Source organism: Siphateles boraxobius, unplaced genomic scaffold (genome assembly GCF_051911475.1).
Source record: "Siphateles boraxobius isolate OS27281-9 unplaced genomic scaffold, OSU_SipBor_1 53, whole genome shotgun sequence".
NCBI lineage: Eukaryota > Metazoa > Chordata > Actinopteri > Cypriniformes > Leuciscidae > Siphateles > Siphateles boraxobius.
Genome location: NW_027509175.1, coordinates 10718880 through 10739594, shown reverse-complemented (window position 1 = coordinate 10739594; position 20715 = coordinate 10718880). Strand labels below are relative to the sequence as shown.

The 20715-nt window shown below is 39.2% G+C and overlaps 1 protein-coding gene across 1 annotated transcript; it reads left to right on the top strand.

Moving 5' to 3' along the window:
* Nucleotides 1-13265: 13265 nt before the first annotated feature.
* Nucleotides 13266-19111, top strand: cpo (carboxypeptidase O). The gene is made up of 9 exons (XM_077204943.1): nt 13266-13466; nt 13743-13803; nt 13888-13989; nt 14712-14816; nt 15382-15498; nt 15579-15672; nt 16204-16406; nt 16514-16598; nt 18839-19111. Exons 1-9 carry the CDS (start codon nt 13411-13413, stop codon nt 19102-19104), a joined length of 1089 nt encoding a protein of 362 aa, XP_077061058.1. The 5' UTR covers nt 13266-13410; the 3' UTR covers nt 19105-19111.
* The last annotated feature ends 1604 nt before the right edge of the window (nt 19112-20715 follow it).

The window sequence follows — 20715 nt, the reverse complement described above, 5'->3', positions numbered from 1 at the left end:
TAGGCTCGCAAGCGATCCCCATTCGTCAGTCTTGACTTACGTAGTAGTGACTGACAAAGGGGAACTCTTTACTGAGTGGGTCAAACCTTACAAAAAATCATTGTGACAATAGTAGAAAATACCCGACGGTTTGTGCCCTGTTTGCACCTGGTATTAGGATTTGTGTTTTGGTCGATCGGATCACAAGTAGACGAGGGAGACACATTCCCATTTACACCTGGTGTTTTAATCCCTCTCTTTTTTCCACTTTCAACCACTTCTGTCCTGATTTCTTCGAGTGGAAGGTCTATGAGCGGGTAAATGTATGGTCGTTTTCAGATCTTTCGATCTAAAGGACCCACACAATTGATGACAGAAAACACACGGAGAGCAGCAGCTTTAGTTTCTGCTCTGACAGCCGCAAGACCACGGCGAACACTGTGAGTGTGTGTTGGAAATCAGAAATGGTGAGAGAACATTGTGCTTGGTAGTTTTTTGTTTTCAAACCAAACTTGGGTCTTCAGCCGACAAAGTTTAAATCCTGTCTGGCTAGCGCGCTTCCCATAATGTTTACACATTAGGTCAGTAGGCAGAGAGTAGATGGTCTTTTGTGGCTGTTCGAACACATTCGATCACATGAACGTTTACACTACAACAGCAAAACTATTTACACGCCGTTTACACCTGTATTTAGCGTCATCCACTTGTGATCCGATCGACCAAATCTTATCTTAATACCAGGTGTTAACAGGGCCTTTGACGGTACTGAATGATTACTATATACATGGATTTAGATGGTACTTCATGTTATGTCCAAAAAACGTCCTCGGGTTACTACTGTAACCCTTGTTCCCTGAGAAAGGGAACGAGGACTGTGTCGAATGACACTTTGGGGGAACGCCCCTCAGTGTAGCGTCTCTGAAGCATGAATGAAACTAAGCCAATCTCTGATTGCTGTTGCGTCATGACGTAATGAGTGACGGCATACAAGCGGAAGCTATAAAGGACGCCTGCACACATGAGATGTCAGCTTCTATGATGAAGCAAGTCGCTCCCACTCAGGGGAAGGCGTGGCGAAAGGACGCAGTCCTCGTTCCCTTTCTCAGTGAACAAGGGTTACAGTCGTAACCCGAGGACGTTCCCTTTCGAGGGAACTCGGACTGCGTCGAATGACACTTTGGGGGAACGAGTACCCACTATGCCACAACGTGCCCTGCCTGTCCTAGTGTGAAGCTGCTCACAGGCACATTTAGGACGAGAGCATGAGAGTGCCAGGCGTAGACGGGATGTCCAGACTGTAAAACTTAATAAAGGTGTGGGGGGTGGCCCATCCTGCTGCAGGCCGCAGGCCCCCGAGAAGAGGGCTCTAGAGGACGCCATGCCTCTGGTAGAATGAGCCCTCACGGCCAAAGGTGAAGGCAGATTGTGCACCTGGTAGGCCAAGGAAATAGCATGGACTATCCAGTTGCTGATGGTCTGTTTGGAGGCGGGAAGACCCTTCTTGGGCAACCCAAAACACACCAGCAACTGTTCTGACTTCCGCCATGAAGAGGACCTCTGAATGTAAATTTTTAGAGCTCTGACAGGGCAGAGCAGATGAAGTCTCTCCTCATCCGCCATCACGTGAGGTGGAGGATGAAAAGCCTGCAGAACCGTAGGCCGTGGCGCATTAGATGGGACCTTAGGCAAGTAGCCCGGCCTAGGATGTAGGATGGCTTTAATGTCGCCTGGAGCAAACTCCAGGCACCCGTTAGATATAGAGAGCGCCTGGAGATCTCCTACTCTCCTCAGAGAAGTAATGGCCAACAGAAAAACCACCTTCAGGGAAAGGTTCTTGGCCTCAGCCAACTCCATTGGTTCGAAGGGGGCCTCAGCCAGCCCTTCGAGAACCACTGCCAGGTCCCATGTGGGAACCCTGGAACGAGCCGCAGGTCTCATCCTCCAAGCCCCACGGAGGAAACGTACGACCAACTGCTCTCTCCCCAGAGGCCCATCACCCAGAGGAGCGTGGAAAGCCGCAATGGCAGCCACGTACACCTTGAGTGTGGATGGGGTAAGACCAGCTGAAAAGCGATCTTGGAGGAACTCCAGAACTGAAGCCACTGGGCAGTTAACTGGATCCACCTCACGCCCTCTACAGCAATTGGTAAAGACATTCCACTTTAAGCCGTACAATTTCCTCGTAGAGGGAGCTCTAGAGCTGAGTATGGTCTCCACTACTCCAGCTGATAGGCCGGCCTCTAGGTACTGTGGCCCCTCAGGGGGCCAGACCCACAGCTTCCATAGCTCGGGCTGAGGGTGAAATATTGAGCCCTCTGCCTGTGTCAGCAGGTCCCTCCTGAGGGGAATCTCCCACGGAGGGCCGTCTAGGAGCGATACAATGTCTGAGAACCATAGCATCTGCGCGTAACCCTGATCATGCGGAACGGGTCCCCCCTCGGGGAGAACCCCTTTGTTTTTCAACCACCACTGTAGGGCCCTCATGTGCAGCAGGCCAAATGGAATAATGTTGGACGCTGCTGCCATGAGCCCCAACACTCTTTGAAAATGTTTCACAGTAATGGCTTGGCCTAGCTTTATCCTGGACACTGTGGCCAGAATGGACTCGATTCGTGCAGGAGACAATCGTGCCCGCATCGTGACCGAGTCCCACACCACTCCCAGGAACGTAGTTCTCTGGGCTGGTGTCAACACGCTCTTTTTCGTGTTGAGTCTCAACCCCAGGCTTTGAATGTGGGCGAGGACGCATCTCGAAGCCAAACCGCCAGCTCTTGTGACTGGGCCAGAATAAGCCAGTCATCAATATAATTGAGCACCCTGATGCCCTGGAGCCTCAGCGGTGCTAGAGCTGCATCCATACATTTGGTAAATGTGCGTGGGGAGAGAGCTAGGCCGAACGGAAGAACCCGATATTGGTACGCTTCGCCCCCGAAAGCGAACCTCAGGAACCTCCTGTGAGATGGAAGGATGGATATGTGGAAGTATGCGTCCTTTAGATCTATTGTGACTAACCAATCCTCGGATTGAATTTGACTCAAGATTGTGGGAATAGTGAGCATCTTGAACCTGAATCTTCTCAGAGAAATATTCATGTGTCTGAGATCTATTATTGGACGCAACCCCCCCATCCTTTTTGGGCACTATAAAGTAGCGGCTGTAAAACCCGGATTCCCTGTCCGATGGAGGAATACGTTCTATAGCCTCCTTTACCAGCAGGGAGTTTACTTCCTGTTCCAATACCCGAACCTGCACTGGGTCGACTGCAGAACACCCCGTTGAACCTTGGTGGGCGTAAACCGAACTGCAGCCTGTATCCCTCTTGAATAGTGCGCAGGGCCCAAGGCGAAATATTCGTGAGATTTTTCCATGCATCGAAATATTTTACCAAAGGAACCAGGCTCTCGAGCCTGGCATTGGGTACCAATCGAAATTCGTTCTCGACCCCCTGAAGCGGATCCCCGGCAGGGTTCCACCGAAAACGATTCTCGATGGGCGGACGTGATTGCTGCCTGGCCGCAAGCCTGTGGGGCGGACAGTGCAGCGCGCGTTCGCTGGAAACCGATGCGTCCCGAAGCGCACGTGGCGGCGGGAAGTCGACATCGATTTTCCTGCGGGCACCGCGGAGGAGGCGACCTCGATCGCTCCGCCACGGGTGGGGCTGCCCGCAGAGGACCTAGGCTGGCTAGGACCTCTTGGACGAAGCCTTTTTAGCCTGCTGGACGGCCCTCAGGTCGCCCTGCTGCTGCTGAGGCTTCGCCTGAGAGCGTCATCTATGCCCCCAGGCTCCTTGAGGAGGGGCTCTAGACGCAACGCTCTCTTTCTGCGCCTGTCTCTAGGCGGAGGAGCTGTTAGCTGGCTGCGGCTGCCCACTTGGGGCAGGCTACTTGGATTTGGAGCGGCGAGGGAGGTACTGCTTGAAGGCTGCAGATTGCTTTTTCACCTCCTGAAACCTCTCGACGACTGTATTTACGGCGTCGCCGAACAGGACAGAAGGTGAAATCGGGGCATCAAGGAGAAAAGCCCTGTCCTTTTCCTTGATCCCCAACAGATTTAACCATAAATGTCTCTCCGAGACCACCATAACTGCCATGGAGCGGCCGATGGCACGGGCCGTCTCCTTGGTGACTCGGAGAGATAAATCTGCAGCCTTCCTCAACGCCGCTACATCTTCTGGAGTTGGTCCATCGCCCTCATCAATATGCTTAAGAAGGTCGGCCTGGTAAGCTTGTAACACTGCCATAGTGTGTAAACAAGCACCAGCCTGACCCGCAGCCATATAAGCCCTGCCCACCAAGGAAGATGTATCCCTACACGGCTTAGTGGGCAGCACCGGGGCTTTTAGGGACGATGCCGATTCAGGTGATAAATAGGTGGCTAATGGTTGTTCTACCTTTGGCATTGTCCCATAACCTTTCTCTCGCGCCCCCAAAATATTACTATAATTAAGGACAGGGGGGTTGGACACGCGCGAGGAATGTGGTTTATTCCACGATTTACACAACTCGTTGTGTATATATTTCGCTATACTCGCTATATATATATTTGAAATGCTTGTGACAGACAACACCAAATAAGACAGACAAGTCAAACAGAGAGCGCTTGCTGAAGAACAGAAAGCTGACATCTCATGTGTGCTGGCATCCTTTATAGCTTCCGCTTGTATGCCGTCACTCATTACGTCATGACGCAACACCAATCAGAGATTGGCTTAGTTTCATTCATGCTTCAGAGACGCTACGCTGAGGGGCGTTCCCCCAAAGTGTCATTCGACGCAGTCCGAGTTCCCTCGAAAGGGAACTTGATGTTGCCATGGTACATCCCTTATGAATAATAAGTATACTTCAAGTTAATTTTATGAAGTATACTTAAAGTAATGATTAAGTATATTTTTAAGTATAATTTTGCAGTAAGTATACTAATGTCAATATGTACTAGTAGGAAACTTGTAAGTGTACTATTTATATACCGCTTGGGACTAAATTGGCCCACTTTTAGTATATAAAAGTATATGTTTAAGTCTACTATAAGTGTAACATTAGTCAACTTTAAGTGCACAACTAGTTCATACTTACGTTTCTCACTTGTACTGCAAGTGAACTTATGGGTATACCAGTAGTTTACTATTTTAATACTTCTAGCAAATTTTTAGTTTATGAAAGTACACTTTGAAGTATGATCTCAGTGAACTACTAGTTTAGTAGTTTTATACTACAAATTTTCTTTAAGTGAACTTAACATCATATTTGCAGTTCACTAATTATATATTCTTTTTGCTCTTTTAGTGTACTCTCAGTAAACTACTAGTTTAGTAGTTTTATATTGCAAGTATACTTGCACGGTTTCTTTTAGTGTACTCTCAGTAAACTACTAGTTTAGTAGTTTTATACTACAAGTTTTCATTAAGTGAACTTAACATTATACTTATAATTTACTATTTATATATATTATTTTTGCACTTGCAGTAGGCCTATACTATTATGTTCAAATGTTATTATTTATACTGAAAAATACCTTTAACTGTACTTTCATTTTAAAAACATTTTATTAGCTTCATGCATCCTTTTTTTATCAACACTTGAATGTTGGTAAGTTTCATAAAGAAAGGCAACATTTTAAACAAAATAGTTGAACAAATCAATTTTTTTGTCAAATTCAGAACTATGATCAAAACATATGGAGTAGATTGTCCAACACCCCCAAAGCTTCACAGTCGTTTTCTCTTTATGGGTTACCCTTCATTTCATTGGGTAACATTAAGCAGTTTTGATTTACACTCTGTTTAATGATTGATGATCACGTTATTTTACATTTGAGTGAGCGATCTTCTATCACTTGTTTCAGCTTCTTCTTCTCCTGTCTTTTGATCCGGAGATTCTGTACTAGAAGATGTGTCATAGCGCCCCCTACCGTATAACAGTGAATACATGGATAGCTGAAAAAATTCAGTCACTGGTGGGGAAAGAGTGAAGTAGAATTAAAGTAAATTACAATGTACACTACCAGTGGACCAGCCTACACACCAATACAGATACGCAGAATTAGAAACATATCTGTTTTATATCAATATTTTAATCAATATTTTCAAACAATGTAAGTTTCATAAGACTGCATATGAAAAACGATGTAAAAAAAGTATATTTAATAGGCTATTCGATCAAAACAGTTAACACAACTACAAGCCAAGTTTACTTTGAATACTTAATTATACTTTTAAGTATATCTCCATCAAAAGATTGAGAACAAGTACAGGCAAAAATATACTTGGACTTTTCTTATAAGTCAAGTATTCTGAAGGACAATTTGAAGTATATTTCTGAGAAGCACATTAAGTATATTTCTGAGAAGTAAGACTGAAAGTATACTTTCTTATTTTTTTGCTTAAAATAAGTATACTAATAGCACACTTGAATAAACTTCTTTTTCGTAAGGGATGTCCAAAAATACTCTTGCCAACTGGTGCCAGGCTAGTTTTTGTAGAACGTCAAATGCGCATTCCAGTGCCATTTTCCCATTATACTCTTAAAGGTCACATTGAGTCCAGTGAATACCTTGGTATTGCGAAGTTAATAGGCTTTTGTTGCAGAGCATATTTGTATTGAGCGATAGCATCTTATGAGAGCCACTGGCATGTTGAAAACAAAGCTTGACACAAGACACAGTATTTAACATTGGCCCGTTTGTTGGGTTCAGGATCTCACTATATATTCATAACGGTATTTTGGGAATTGAAACGTTCCGATGCGGCACACTCGCACATACACTTCCAAAAACGAAGCCAGTCATTAACCACACCCTGGACTCTCCTTTTAACACTGGAACTCCAGAAGGACAAAAAAAGGGTAAATGCAAACAGCAGCCAGCATGCTGGCTTTTGTTGGTTTCTAACGGTGGAGTGAAAGTTTCTCTTGATTGGAGCCAAGTCATTTTTGTTCTCCTCCACATGACTCAGAATCCCTCTGTCTGTCGGAGGCGTAGACCCGGTGCTAATTAAGGAATTTCCCAGCAACCAGCACTCCTGTTTTGGGAGGGAAGTACTGCAGAAACTTGTTTGGCATTTTGCACGAGTATATTGCCAGAAATGTTCCATATGTGGGTGCTCATTGCTATCTTACAGGCAATATATTTTCATAAAACTGTTCAAAAATGTGTGCAGTGTTTTAGATAACTCACTCATGTTAAATGTTATAGAAACAATAAGGTTGCATGTGTTAATATTAGATATTGTAATAATGTCCTACTGTAACTTAAAAAGAGCAGTTCTGACTGATTTCTTCCTGGCTTGCTCGGGCATATTATAAATATGCTTTTGTGAAAAATGTAAATATTTCTTGTGTACATTTTTGTGAATTTTCCAATCGTTTACCATCTTTTTGTTTAACTAATGAAATCTTTATGGAAGCCATTGGTGCAATGCAAGAAATTTAAGAAAAAATAAGAAATGTAATGTTTAAAATAACTGTAAAAAAAAAGGAGAACATTCCACAGCATATTTATTTCAGTGACTCTTTATGTGAATACCATTAGTACGTGGTGACAAATGTCTGTCTTTATGAGTGTGTCAAGAATCATTCATTCAATGATTTCTTTCAAAAACACAGATTTGTTTAGGAAATAAACGAGTGACTGTCTTTGGGAGCAAGTCATTGAATCATTTGTTCAACCAATCCATTCAAAAACACTCCTCTCAGGAACTGTCTTTTTTGTCAATACATTAAATCATTCATTCAACCAATTTGTTCAAACACACTAATTAATTCATAAACAAAACAACTGTCTTTATGAGAGACTCGCTGATTAAGTAACCGATTTGTTCAAAAATGACTGATTCATTCAGGAATGCCTCTCCTTTTTTTTTTTACTTCGGTTAGAACTATTTTCATTGGAGAAGCAAACGTACACAAAATAACTAACAATATTGTGTCTATAATATAAGTTAATCAGTATGAACCTCTCGTATTAAACTCTGTAATATCACATTCACCATTGCTCAGTCAGAATGGCTGCAATTGCCTGCAAAATGTGATGAAAAGTAATGGTTTATGATCACTCATAATTTAGAGCTTTAATGTGCTGTGATGTGTGTATCCCTCCCGCTCTCTAAGGGAAGTAAGTCTTACATAACCTAATAAGCAGACTAAGTGCAAACAAGTCTGGTTTTGTTAGACGAGAGCCAAGAGAGAAAATAAATACTTTCCGTCTCTCTGTGGTTTTTTAAAGCGTACAGTATGTGTGTGTCCAGTGAGTGATGGTCAAACCTCAGACTGCGACAACATTGGGTAATACTGTAAAATGGCAGGACAAGGCCTACCAAATAAGCCTGCTGTTTAATGTGGTTACGTGAGGTACAGTTTGTTTCCCCGGCCAAACAAAGAGCCAGAGAGGAGACATGGCCCATGAGCCACAAGCGGGAAGTGCCACGAGACTTCCAGAAGGTCTGACATCATCGTGGTTCTGTGCAGTAAAATTACCCAGCAGAACATTTAACCATTGAATGTACAGTCTCTAGGGTGCCTATTTTTCCTCCTCCAAAGAAATTCAGACAAAGTTAATGCAAAATTCCACTTGTTCATTCGGACACTTGTTTTTAAGGGAATATCAATTGCACTACAAAAATGAGCATGAGGTGAGCCTTTGTATACCGAAACAGAGTATGAAGACTAAACATCATATGAAGTCATGTTCATGTAATGCATTGATTCAACAGTTTACCACCAACATTTTCCTAAAGCATATTTCTCCCATGCCTAACAAGAGACGGTTACATAGTAACATTCTGTGCTGCCATTCTGGATTGCAGAAGAATAGGATGCAGAGGGTCCAATACTCTTGCTTAAGCAATTTAAAAAAAAAAAATGAAACAAATGTGATGTTTATCAAAAGTAAATTTTGCTGCTTAGTATGGTTGAATTGGATCATCAAAGGTCAGCAGCAAAGATATTGATTAATAAAGTGAGATTATAAAATAAATTTGTTATTTGCCATATTTAACTATTGCAGGTTTGCGTAATATTCTGAGTTTGCGTTTCACTTTTATAATTCATTTTGAGGAATACGGAATTTGTTTTTGTGAGATAAATAAATGTATGCTCACATTCACTCTAGAACTGCAATAACATCATGTCTTGTGTAACTTATATGAAAAAGTAACTCAGATATTTAGTTGTAAATTTAAAAGCAATGTGTTACTAGTTATACTTGACAAAAAAAGTAATCTGATTATGTAACATTACTTGCAATGTTTTACCCCCAACATTGACCATGGCGCATGGATGTCAAAGGTAAAGTTTGACTTCTTGAGTACTTAAAAGGACATAAATAAGGCATATTTTAGAGAACATTTCTCCATTCTCAATCATTAAATGTTTTCCATACTTTAGATAGAAAAGTAAGCGATCTCAAACATCTTTACTGAATGCCAACAATTTATCTATTTATATTTCAGACAAAAACATCTGAAACAAATTTGACATAGATCAACCACGACTGATAACTCCATACAAAATCTGCTGAGCAATGAAAGATAAAGCTCTGAGCTATACGGGTTTCCTTTCGATCCAGTTCTCCTGACTCCGTGATCATGTCTGACAATCAGCAGCTGTATTCTTCCAGTCCAGCCATGTTGAAGAACCATCTGCTCAGAGAACAGCCTGTTCCTCAGGGCTTGAGATCGCTGTGGAGATTTGTGACTCAAGATGTTGATAAGCAAAACAAAGACCTTTTTTAAAGGGACGCTGAGGTCTTCTATACTCATTTTCCTGTTACATTAAGAGGTTTGGTTTGAAATGATCTCTGATTTTATTCAAAAATTGTCTCACTTGTGTCTATTTATATTCTCATAAGGAATTTTACAAGAAACCTCCTAGACAAATTTGATGCTTAGATGAAACAACTAAGAATCTGAAGTTGAAACTCTCCCCTAGTATTAGTCTATACAGAAGAATTGGTCTATTCTTCATACATACAGATTTAGATATAGATTCAGAGCAAAAAGTATGATATCCAGAAATCCTGCAATATTCCTTTCATACATTTTTTTTTAAAGTAGGATGAGAAATACAGTAAACATAATTCCAAAAGATTGCTTATCTCCCTAAGGGTGACGCTGACTGTTGGGTTTCACCAGATGTGTGCCAGACTGTTTTGGTGACTGCAAAAAAAAAAAAAAAAATTCTATAGTCTCAACAGTCTGGAAATGACCTGACTGATAAGAGTTCCTTTTATGGCAGCAAAAAAGCCTGCAAAGTATTTATGATTTGAGATTTAAGTTACTAATATGCATATCCATGAATACAGTTAACAACAACATGAAGTTGTTTCCCATATTTCTAAAAGAGCTCCTCTAGACATGCAGGAAACATACTGAGGGAAAGATATTGGAGTTTGAATTTAGAACCGTCTGTCATTAACTTTTATAATCATCAACATTCTAAATGTAATGTGACATTCTAGTAAAAACAAGACAAAACACCAGAATTAAGCTCACTATTGAGAAAAGAATAAACAATATTAATTGTTGTGTTTGTTAGAGATCCCAGGCTAATGGCATCCATGCGTCATAAATTCTCTGTTATTTACTGTTAGCTCTTTTCACAAATGGCTCAACGATGGAAGAACTTGTGTTGTTATTCTCTCTCGCGGACCACTAGTTTGTTTTGCTAATTTTTGTTTGGGTGAGTGCTTTAAATGTTTCTTGTAAAAAAAAAAAAACTTTCTAAATAAATATATGAAATGGAACAATTCTGCACTGTAAAATGTTCTTCCTTTTCTGATTTATGAATATGAATTAATGACTATGTAACTATGTAAATATAAGCAAATGCAGACAGCACAGCATTAAGAGATAAGGTGCATTTTTAAATTAGGACATAACCCTGGTAAATATCAGTTGGCATTTGTCATATTGATAAACATATTCTATCTGTGGAAATCCAGCAGCGAAAATATTCCCACATTCATATAGTATTTAGGTAAAGTGATTTCATTAATTTCAACATGTCATGTGTCTTTTATCAAACAGTGCCCGTGCAAATTAATTCATAATTCACCCTGCAAAAAAAATATTATTGGTTGTATTACAGACATCCTTGTAGATATGCGTACAATATATAATAAAAATAAATAAATACATAATAATAATAAAGTTAATTGGCTCTGGACTGCAGTATACCATGAAACTGTAATGGTATTACCATCATAGGAATAACCATGGTAATCTTTATGGCAATACCATACTTTGACTTTATTTTCACAACAACATAATAAGAAAACTATGTAAACAATGCAAAGAAATATGTAAACAATCTATACTCATTAACAAAGCTTGTTAACAGAAATGTCTCTCTCATACACAGTAAAACAGCAGGGGTTGCTCAGTTTCTTGTCTGAGAGCAATCTTTTTCCCAACATACCAGACACATTACGATGACCAGGCATGATTTAACTTCCATGCACAGCTTGTGAAAGAGCATTTGCTGCAAAAACAAAGGGGGAAAAAAGACAGACTGAACGTTATTGCATTACAAATTAAAATAGATTGAATCTGCAACTGCGGTCTGCCTAACATGTAATTTAACCTCTTTTTATTATTCCATATTCCATGATTTATACTTACCAATATACTTTTGAAAATGTGATCCACTTGCAGAAAATGAAAGAATTTTCTTTCATTTGATTTAATTTCAATGATATAATACAATATATCGTAGCTAACATTTGCATTCCTCCTGCCAAATTAAGTGAAAGACAGAAATGGGCAGAAAAGTATGAAGGCCTATGTGGTCTCTAAACACATAGCCTACAACTGTAATAATAACTATTATCAGCTGTAAACAAACTGGGATGAACAGCTTGTACCAAGACATTTCCTGTAATGTCCCAAAGAGTCATTTTCTCCTCTGGATTTAACAAAATAATAACAAATGTCAATGCATGCCAAGACATCCACCAAACACGCCTTTATCTTGCTCAACACGAGTGATGCTAAGAAGTTTGTGGTTTCCCGTCTAAATTAATGTTCATTAACAGTGGTTTATTACTCATCCTACCCAACAGCATCATGTTGAAACTGCAGCACGGGGCCGGAAACGTGTTACGAGGGACAACAACATCACCCGAAGGGAGAAGGATTTTATGAGAGTTTCTGTGCAAAGTTGCATCGTAATTTACAAACTAATGGATGCTAACGGCAGTATAGGCTACACGTGTTTATCCGCTCTCTACCTACTAATTTCTGTTTTTTTTTATCTTTACTAATTGATTTGATTTAATTTAATTATCAAGATTTTAAGATTCTGTAATATGAATACAAAGATGAGCATGTAAAAAAAAAAAAAAACTTTAAAGTGCTTTAAGTAAAGCCCTGTCTCCATCTAGTGGTTGTATTCCATAGAAAGATATAATAGATTACCAATGGCCTCTGTATTATCTGTATTATTTACAATATACTATGAATTTTTTAATATTTCAGTATATTTACCTACACTGATTTTAACACTACAATGCTTGTTATTAGTACCACCATTATTTATTTTTTATATAAATTGTATGTGTAACATTGCATTGACCACCTGATTTAGCAGCAAGCTTATCAAAAAAAGTAGAGACAAAGAAAGAAAATGATGATGATAATGATGATGATGATGATAATGATAATATTAATAACAATAACAACTAATGCTATTATTATTATCCATATATTTATATATATATATATATATATATATATATATATATATATATATATATATATATATATATATATATATAGGCCTATATATATATATATATATATATAAAACGTACTAAGCACTGCATCCACAAAAATTGAAAGTCATAAATGCAACACTCATGACCTTTTGACCATTGGACTGCTTCTGTCTATAGGATGCCATATAAAATGTCATATTACAATAAAATGAACTTCAGTGCTAACTAATGATGCCCAGCCCAAGGAAAATACTTGTTTATTGTTGATAAGTGATTGCTAGATATAGTCTATATGATGTTAAATCGCACAGATATAACTGATGACATGAGCTGATGGATTGTGGTTATAGTGCACAGTTCGAACTCGACACACAAAACAAAACTTCAGAAATATCTAAGAAGCAGATAAAGTATGAGCTGATTGCACAATAAAGGTTAATCAGTGGGTATTTATAGTATTTATTATCACATGTCCTGATGTATAACAGCTCAGTATTTGACCAGATAAGTTTGATCCTAACATTCTGCTTGAAATACTGTACCTTTGGATGGGGATAAATGTCTTTGGCTTAAATATTAACACAGTTATCTGAGCGTTACTCCCTTCGTTGAGGTGTTGTCTGGGACTGTGTCTCAATCAGATGGAGATTGCTAACTGTCAGTCACTGTCAGTCTTTACTAGGTTCACACTGTCTTGGATAACAAGCTTGGATAACAACCAGAACCATGCAGAGCTCAATGATGTCTGTTTGGGTGGTCTTGGCTCTAGTGGCCCAGGACAGGTAAGATTTTGGGCTTATTGCCTCAATGGTTTCCAGATATTTTAATTAAGACAGAACATAACATTAAGCCTTGTTTTAAAAAGTTGAGATCATTCTAGCCTCCTAAAGTAACTGCTTTGTAAAATAGACGTGGAATACCCTCTGAATACAAAGAGATTTCACATAAGCCTTCACATAGCCTACATAAGATCAGTCTTTTTTTAAGCATTACATCTGATGCATAAAGACAGCTGCTCTTCCTCATTTGAGTCAGTAAAGTATTTAAATTCATTACAGATTGGCTGGTGGACTGGAACACAAATCTTATGACTACACAAAGTACCACACCATGGATGAGGTGAGTTTATCCTGTACTTGCTGCTGTTGATTCATTGATTGATTGAGTGATACATTTATTGACCTAATAAATCTCTTCACACAGATTTCAGCCTGGATGAATCAGATCGAAAGGGAAAACCCAGACATTGTGTCCAACATGATGTATGGACAAACTTATGAGAAGAGGAACATTACATTATTAAAGGTACTATCTGTGTAGTGCAATTGCTTTCAACTAAACAGGCTGTGTCCGAAATCGCATACTTCCCTACTTAATAGTAGGTGAGAAACAGTAGTATGTCTGAATTCACAGTACTCATAAAAGAGTGGGCAAAAAGTGCCCAGATGAGTTACTACTTCCGGTGAGATTTTGAAGTTTTCATTCTATGGACCCTTTACTATCCCATGAGGCCACGGGAGAGGATTTGTGAATGACAGTGAAGCGAAACAACTGTCGCTGGTAGGTCACATGATAATGACAACATGGTGAATGAATGCTACACACTACACATATTCATAAAACATACTGTCTTTTAGCCCTCTCATTGGATTTCAAACACCCTAATCATCGTATTTATTAAGCTTAAAACTATACACAACTCGATTCAGATTACATTTGACCCCCTTCTGTGGGGCTGTACCGTGATGCGATGATAATGGTTACACTTTATTTTACAATACATACTTACAGTGCACTTACCCAAGAAAGTACTGGTAATATAAGGTAACTGTGGATTTAGGGGTAGGTTCAGGGTTAGTTATAACCCAGTTATTGTAATTGCTATAATAAGTACATAGTATGTACATGCGGAACAGGACTGTAAAATAAAGTACTACCATGATAATATTATAAGGTAGCCTACTCAAAATAATGCCATGGTATTACCATAGTACTTTCGTGTTCATTTGTCTGCATCTGATATGCAGATCGGCTTCAACAGCACCACACCAAAGAAAGCCGTTTGGATGGACTGTGGGATTCATGCCAGAGAATGGATCGCTCCAGCTTTCTGCCAGCATTTTGTTAAAGAGGTGAGACTTTATACAGGGAAGTTATTATAATGTTCTCGGTCAAGATTCCATACACCTGTAGTGTTATTCCCAGAAATATCATATCCATTACATTACACAGGCCAGTGTCTATAATGTACTGCATTTGTCTGTGAATGCAATGCCACTGCTGAGTTAAGATGTTTAAAAATGCTCTGGATTTGGATGCTTATGTTATTTTCCTGTACATGAACTACAAATAGATTTATATAACAGCTCACAAATATTGATACTTCCGCTGTATGGATGTCAAGTTCCTATTGTAGTTTGGTCCCCCTAATAATGATACTAGAAGAAGAAAACACAGCATACTCAAAGCATTCACATGCTAAAATTAAACAATCAGGTAATGGATGTGCAAAATGGATAGTGAAAAGTGAATGACAGTATTTTGAGTAGGCAAAATAATGTTGTTGTTTTTTATCATGATGGTTATGTGGATATAAGAGTTCCATTTGTGTTGATGTTTCTCCTCTTATAAAGCTTTATATTTATATATTTAATCTAATAAATAAAAATGAATTGAACTGTTTTTATGTTGAAAAAGATCCTGGGCTCCTACAAATCAGATTCGAAGGTAAACACATTGTTCAAAAATCTGGACTTTTACATCACTCCAGTGCTGAACATGGACGGATATATTTATTCCTGGAAGGATAACACGGTGAGTTTCATCCGTTTAAGTGCTTCAGTTTGACATTTGATGATTATACTTGTAGCAAACATATGTGATGTGTTTTAAAGACTCGACTATGGAGAAAGTCCAGATCACCAGGCACTGAAAACTGCACATGCTTCGGAACTGATCTCAACCGCAACTTTTACGCTAACTGGGGGAGTAAGTAACAATTTTCTTTTCAATATATATAATATATATATATTTAGTATTTTTAGATTTAGTCATTTTGTTGTGTTTTGGTATTTTTATTTTGGTAAGTTTTTATACATTTTTTTATTTCAGTTTTACTTTTAGTTATTTTAGTACATCTTTGGCATCTGATAAATGTTAATACCAGCTATTATTAGAGATAAGGGTTATAAACATGACTTAACAGATGACTTAACAGCACTCAATGTTCTAAACCTGTCTTTCCTATTCCCACCCTGTACATGTCATAAATTGCAGGCATGGTTAAGGTGGAAGAGATAAACTTAATATTGAAATAGTAAACAAATAAATAGTTACAAGGATAACCCACGGATAATCTCATTTGCTGTGATTTTGCAAAGTAGCTGTCAAGCATGAATCATGAAATTGCAGTTATCAAGAGCAAAACATTTTTTTTTTCACCTACACTGATGTACAGTATGTACAGTACTGTCAAAAGCATCAGATCATGATCTAGTCCATCTGTCTTTGTTCATATAGTGGTCGGGATCTCCAGGAACTGCTGTTCGGAGATCTATAATGGTCCGACTGCTCTGTCTGAGCCTGAGGCCAAAGCCGTCACTGACTTTTTGGGAGCAAATCAAAACCAAATACTCTGTTATCTCACCATCCACTCGTACGGTCAGCTGATCCTCGTCCCCTACGGACACCCCAACATCTCAGCTCCCAATTATGATGAACTGGTAAGTAGAAGTAAAAAATAAGTTTGGGATTAGTTAGGACTGGGAGCCTACGAGCATACCGCACACTGTTTCGAATTAAATTTGCATGTCTGTCAATGTGTTTGCAGATGGAAGTAGGTCTCGCTGCGGCTAAAGTCATCAAAGCAGTTCATGGGAAGAGCTACAAAGTGGGCACTTCCCCTGATGTGCTGTGTGAGTACGTTTAAAATGGTGTCCAATCATACAACATGAAGACAGTCATTCCAACGACCTAAGAAACTGGTTTATTGGACATTATCGTGATCCCCGCTCATGGTGGCTGCCATGTTGAAATTGCATTATCCTAAATACCTGAAAAAAGAAGATGGTCCTCACTGCAGAACATGAAATCCACGGGGAGGAGTCAGATCCAGATCCAACTCCTCCTACCTTACATATACCTAAACCTACCCATCTCCGCCCCCTGATCCCTAAACCCACCCCTAATCCTACCCATCTCCACCCCTTGGATCTTGATCCGACTCCTCCCCGTGGATCTCATGTACTTCATTGATGTGCTACTGGAAAAAATAGTATTTGTTTTACAATGCCATTGGTAAGCGAGACTTCTGCTTTTTTTGTGATGCTGAATTATGTTGTTGTCACTGTCAAGTAGAGATGCAAAATATATAGTTATAGGCTGATATTAGAGATTTTTAATTTATGAGAATCACTCGATTTAGAACATTTAATTGTGCATGATCATTTAGTCTATTTTTACATTTAGATATCCATCATCGAAAGCTCACTTAAAGAATTTTCTTATTGCCAATAAGTAAACATCTTGCAACAAAACTTTTAAAAAAAACCGATACTTCATAGGTTGTCTATTAAAGGAGAACTCCGGGCAATTTTTAAGTTAATCTTGATCGTTAGACCTTTGTGAGTACTGACTATAGAAAAAAAACGAACCGGATTGGTGCTTGCTACGCGGAGCTGCGACCGCGAATGCCCAGAGCTCCCACTCAGCTAAAACGGCAGCTATGGGGGCATCGACATAAAGAGCGTTTTTGAGCCTCTTAACAGACACAAAATGCAATTAAAATGTCTGTCCAACATGAACAGGGACCCTACATGTGAACAAGATGCGTTTAGCAACTTAGCCATTGTTTCAACTCACCTAAATAGTCTTTTAGATGGCAAGCTGTAGTCTCGCGCTGCAGTCCCTTGCTGTAGCCGGAAAAGGTAAACAATGTCCAGGTGGGAGGAGCGTTGATCATGTGCGACGAGTCTTCGTACATGGAATGGCATTTTTCTTCAAACGGCCCCGCTGTGTTGAGTGTGTGTAGTCATCCTTGTCAAAGTGTTCACTGCAAATGCGGTAATCTTTAGCGCGTAGTACTTCTACGGGAGTTTGCACATCAAGTTGAAATACAACTAGCCACAAAATGCAGAATCTCGAGGTCATGGAAAGGAAGACGATGAAAATATAAGCTCTAATATTTTCGCATTCTGTTGTCACAATTCGGAAAGGCACAAACACGAACCATTTCTTCTTCACTTGTAAGCAACTCTGATCATAACTCGTCGCACATGATCAACACTCCTCCCACCTGGACATTGTTTACCTTTTCCGGCTACAGCACGGGACTGCAGCGCGAGACTACAGCTTGCCGTCTAAAAGACTATTTAGGTGAGTTGAAACAATGGCTAAGTTGCTAAACGCATATTGTTCACATGCAGGGTCCCTGTTCATGTTGGACAGACATTTTAATTGCATTTTGTGTCTGTTAAGAGGTTCAAAAACGCTCTTTATGTCGATGCCCCCATAGCTGCCGTTTTAGCTGGGTGGGAGCTCTGGGCATTCGCGGTCGCAGCTCCGCGTAGCAAGCACCAATCCGGTTCGTTTTTTTTTCTATAGTCAGTACTCACAAAGGTCTAACGATCAAGATTAACTTAAAAATTGCCCGGAGTTCTCCTTTAAAGCCTGTAGACTGATTTTTATGCGACTTTTACGAGCACTCCCGAAAGCCTCTCTTCCCATTCTATGACACATGAAACTAATGCTTATACAATGTTCAGGATAATGCCGAAAGAGCCACTGTAATGTACAGAAATGGGATTCATTCAAACTACAGTCTCACATAGTCAGATCTATTTAGTCTATAGTCTCAGATATACTTATAAATACTATATAAATAGACATGATGCCAGTGAATTGCAGAGCTGGTGCAAATCTCAAAATGAATATCCATTATTACACTGTACATTATGATACTTGTGATGTTTAAATTTACTTATAGCTTTTAAAACATTTGAAGTTTTTAGTGTTTTATTTAAAGATTTACTTATAACATTATAAAATTGTGAAAGTAATTGACCTGTATTGGCCTGTTGCATCGCCCCAGGAAAACATAAAGAAAAAAGTATTTGCAAGCTAATCACTTGTGACGATGCTTTAATGTTCTTCACAGATCCAAATTCTGGCTCTTCACGTGATTTTGCCAGACTCATAGGGATCCCATACTCCTTTACCTTTGAGTTACGGGACGAAGGGCAGACCGGCTTCATTCTACCCGAGGATCAAATCCAGCCCACATGTCAAGAAGCTTACCAGGGTGCAATGTCCATCATCAACTACGTCCATGATAAGAATTTCAAAAGTGCAGCAATTACAGTCACAGCGACATTGTGGACAACACTGATAGCCTTATGGATATCAAGCACTAGTGTGCTTTAGACCACTATCTCTAAATAGATTTTGTCACATTTTTTGTCGCATCATGCATTTTTATTTCTCTAAGCTGCTTGTTTTAGGATTTTTTCGATGCTTAAACAAGAACTGTGCAACGAAAAACAACTTGGTTTGATGTTTCACTGTGTAATGTAACAAAATTCTGATATTTTTAAATGTGACTCATGTTCAAATACTTTTATATTTTAATACAGATAAAATTGTAACCAAAGTGGTAAAACAGGGTAACCCTAACCCATAAAAAATATTAATAAACAGAAACATACAAAATATATTACATTTAATTTTAGTTAAAAAAAAATGTTAAATTACTATATTAGTGAGAAATTGTTTGTGTTTCATGATTATGTTTTTTAATATTGGTCGCAGAGCTCCATTTGTCCTGCTGATGGCAGTATCTACACAGAAATCACTGAAGACGGTTGCAATCTTGTATAAACTCCTGTCAACGTCAGCAACCTCAGATAAGATAAAACAATAAAGGTATAACTAAAGAAAAAGGGACACAGATCAGTGCTTCTGGGAAAGATCAGATCAGACATTCCTTAACCGCACAGAAGTTAAACATCAGAAAAATGAGGGATAAGATCTCCCTCGTGTCAAGGCTGTCCTATACTGAACACTGAGGCCATTTGTAGACTCGCCGAACCCCTCCTCTATTTATCACTGACAGACTAGAATAAAGAGAACAGAGATGTGCTCTGTTTGTGATATTAACAATTCGCAGAGAGATCAAGATGGAAGATATAAAGTATACCTCACTTCCTTTCAACCCAAGGATTCCACCAAAGGTCAGGGTGGGGTTATTCTTTTGCAATGCTAGCCCAGTGAATTTAAGCTATAAGCCAATCAGGACGTCAGCTATGACTGGAATGGAATATTAGTGTGCATTGTACTACATACTGTACAGTATATACTGTATATACTATATACTGTCGATGTGTGGATCAGTATGCAGTTTGTAGTATAGTACTTTTCAGAATAAAAATGTTACAAAATGTTATAAAAATGTCACAACTTATGTTTAAAGTTGTGAGTGTTGTCCAGTTATATATGTGCAAATAAATGGTTTAAATCCAAATTTGTAAAAAAAAAAACAACAACTAAAATTAGCATAATAAATGTTTTAATATTTACATCACTTGTATTATCGATTGCTATCAGGATGTGAAGAGCGCTTCAACCAGTATAGCTATAACAAAAAGTATTTGTAAAACAAATTGCCTATACCTACATTTAAAGGGACAATGTGTAGTTTTTTAGGTATTTTATTATCTAAAATCAATATTTTTATTCATAAATATGTCCTCAATGGTGTACAAATACCTATGCTAATTATCTGACTTATCCTCGTAAACGAAGAATTTATTATCTTTATATACATGTGACGGGTAGGTCCACGGAGGCTTCCGTGTCGTTCCGCCATCTTGAAAAACTATAATAGCAGAGAGGGACAAAAAGTACTAGGCCAACGCGTTTCCACAACGCGGTTTCGTTCCGAGCCAGCGTCACGTAACTGAAAGCAGCAGAGACGGAGGAGTAGAGCAGTGAGAGGCGCTTGTCACGGCCCCGGCAAGTTTAAAAGGCTGCATTGCA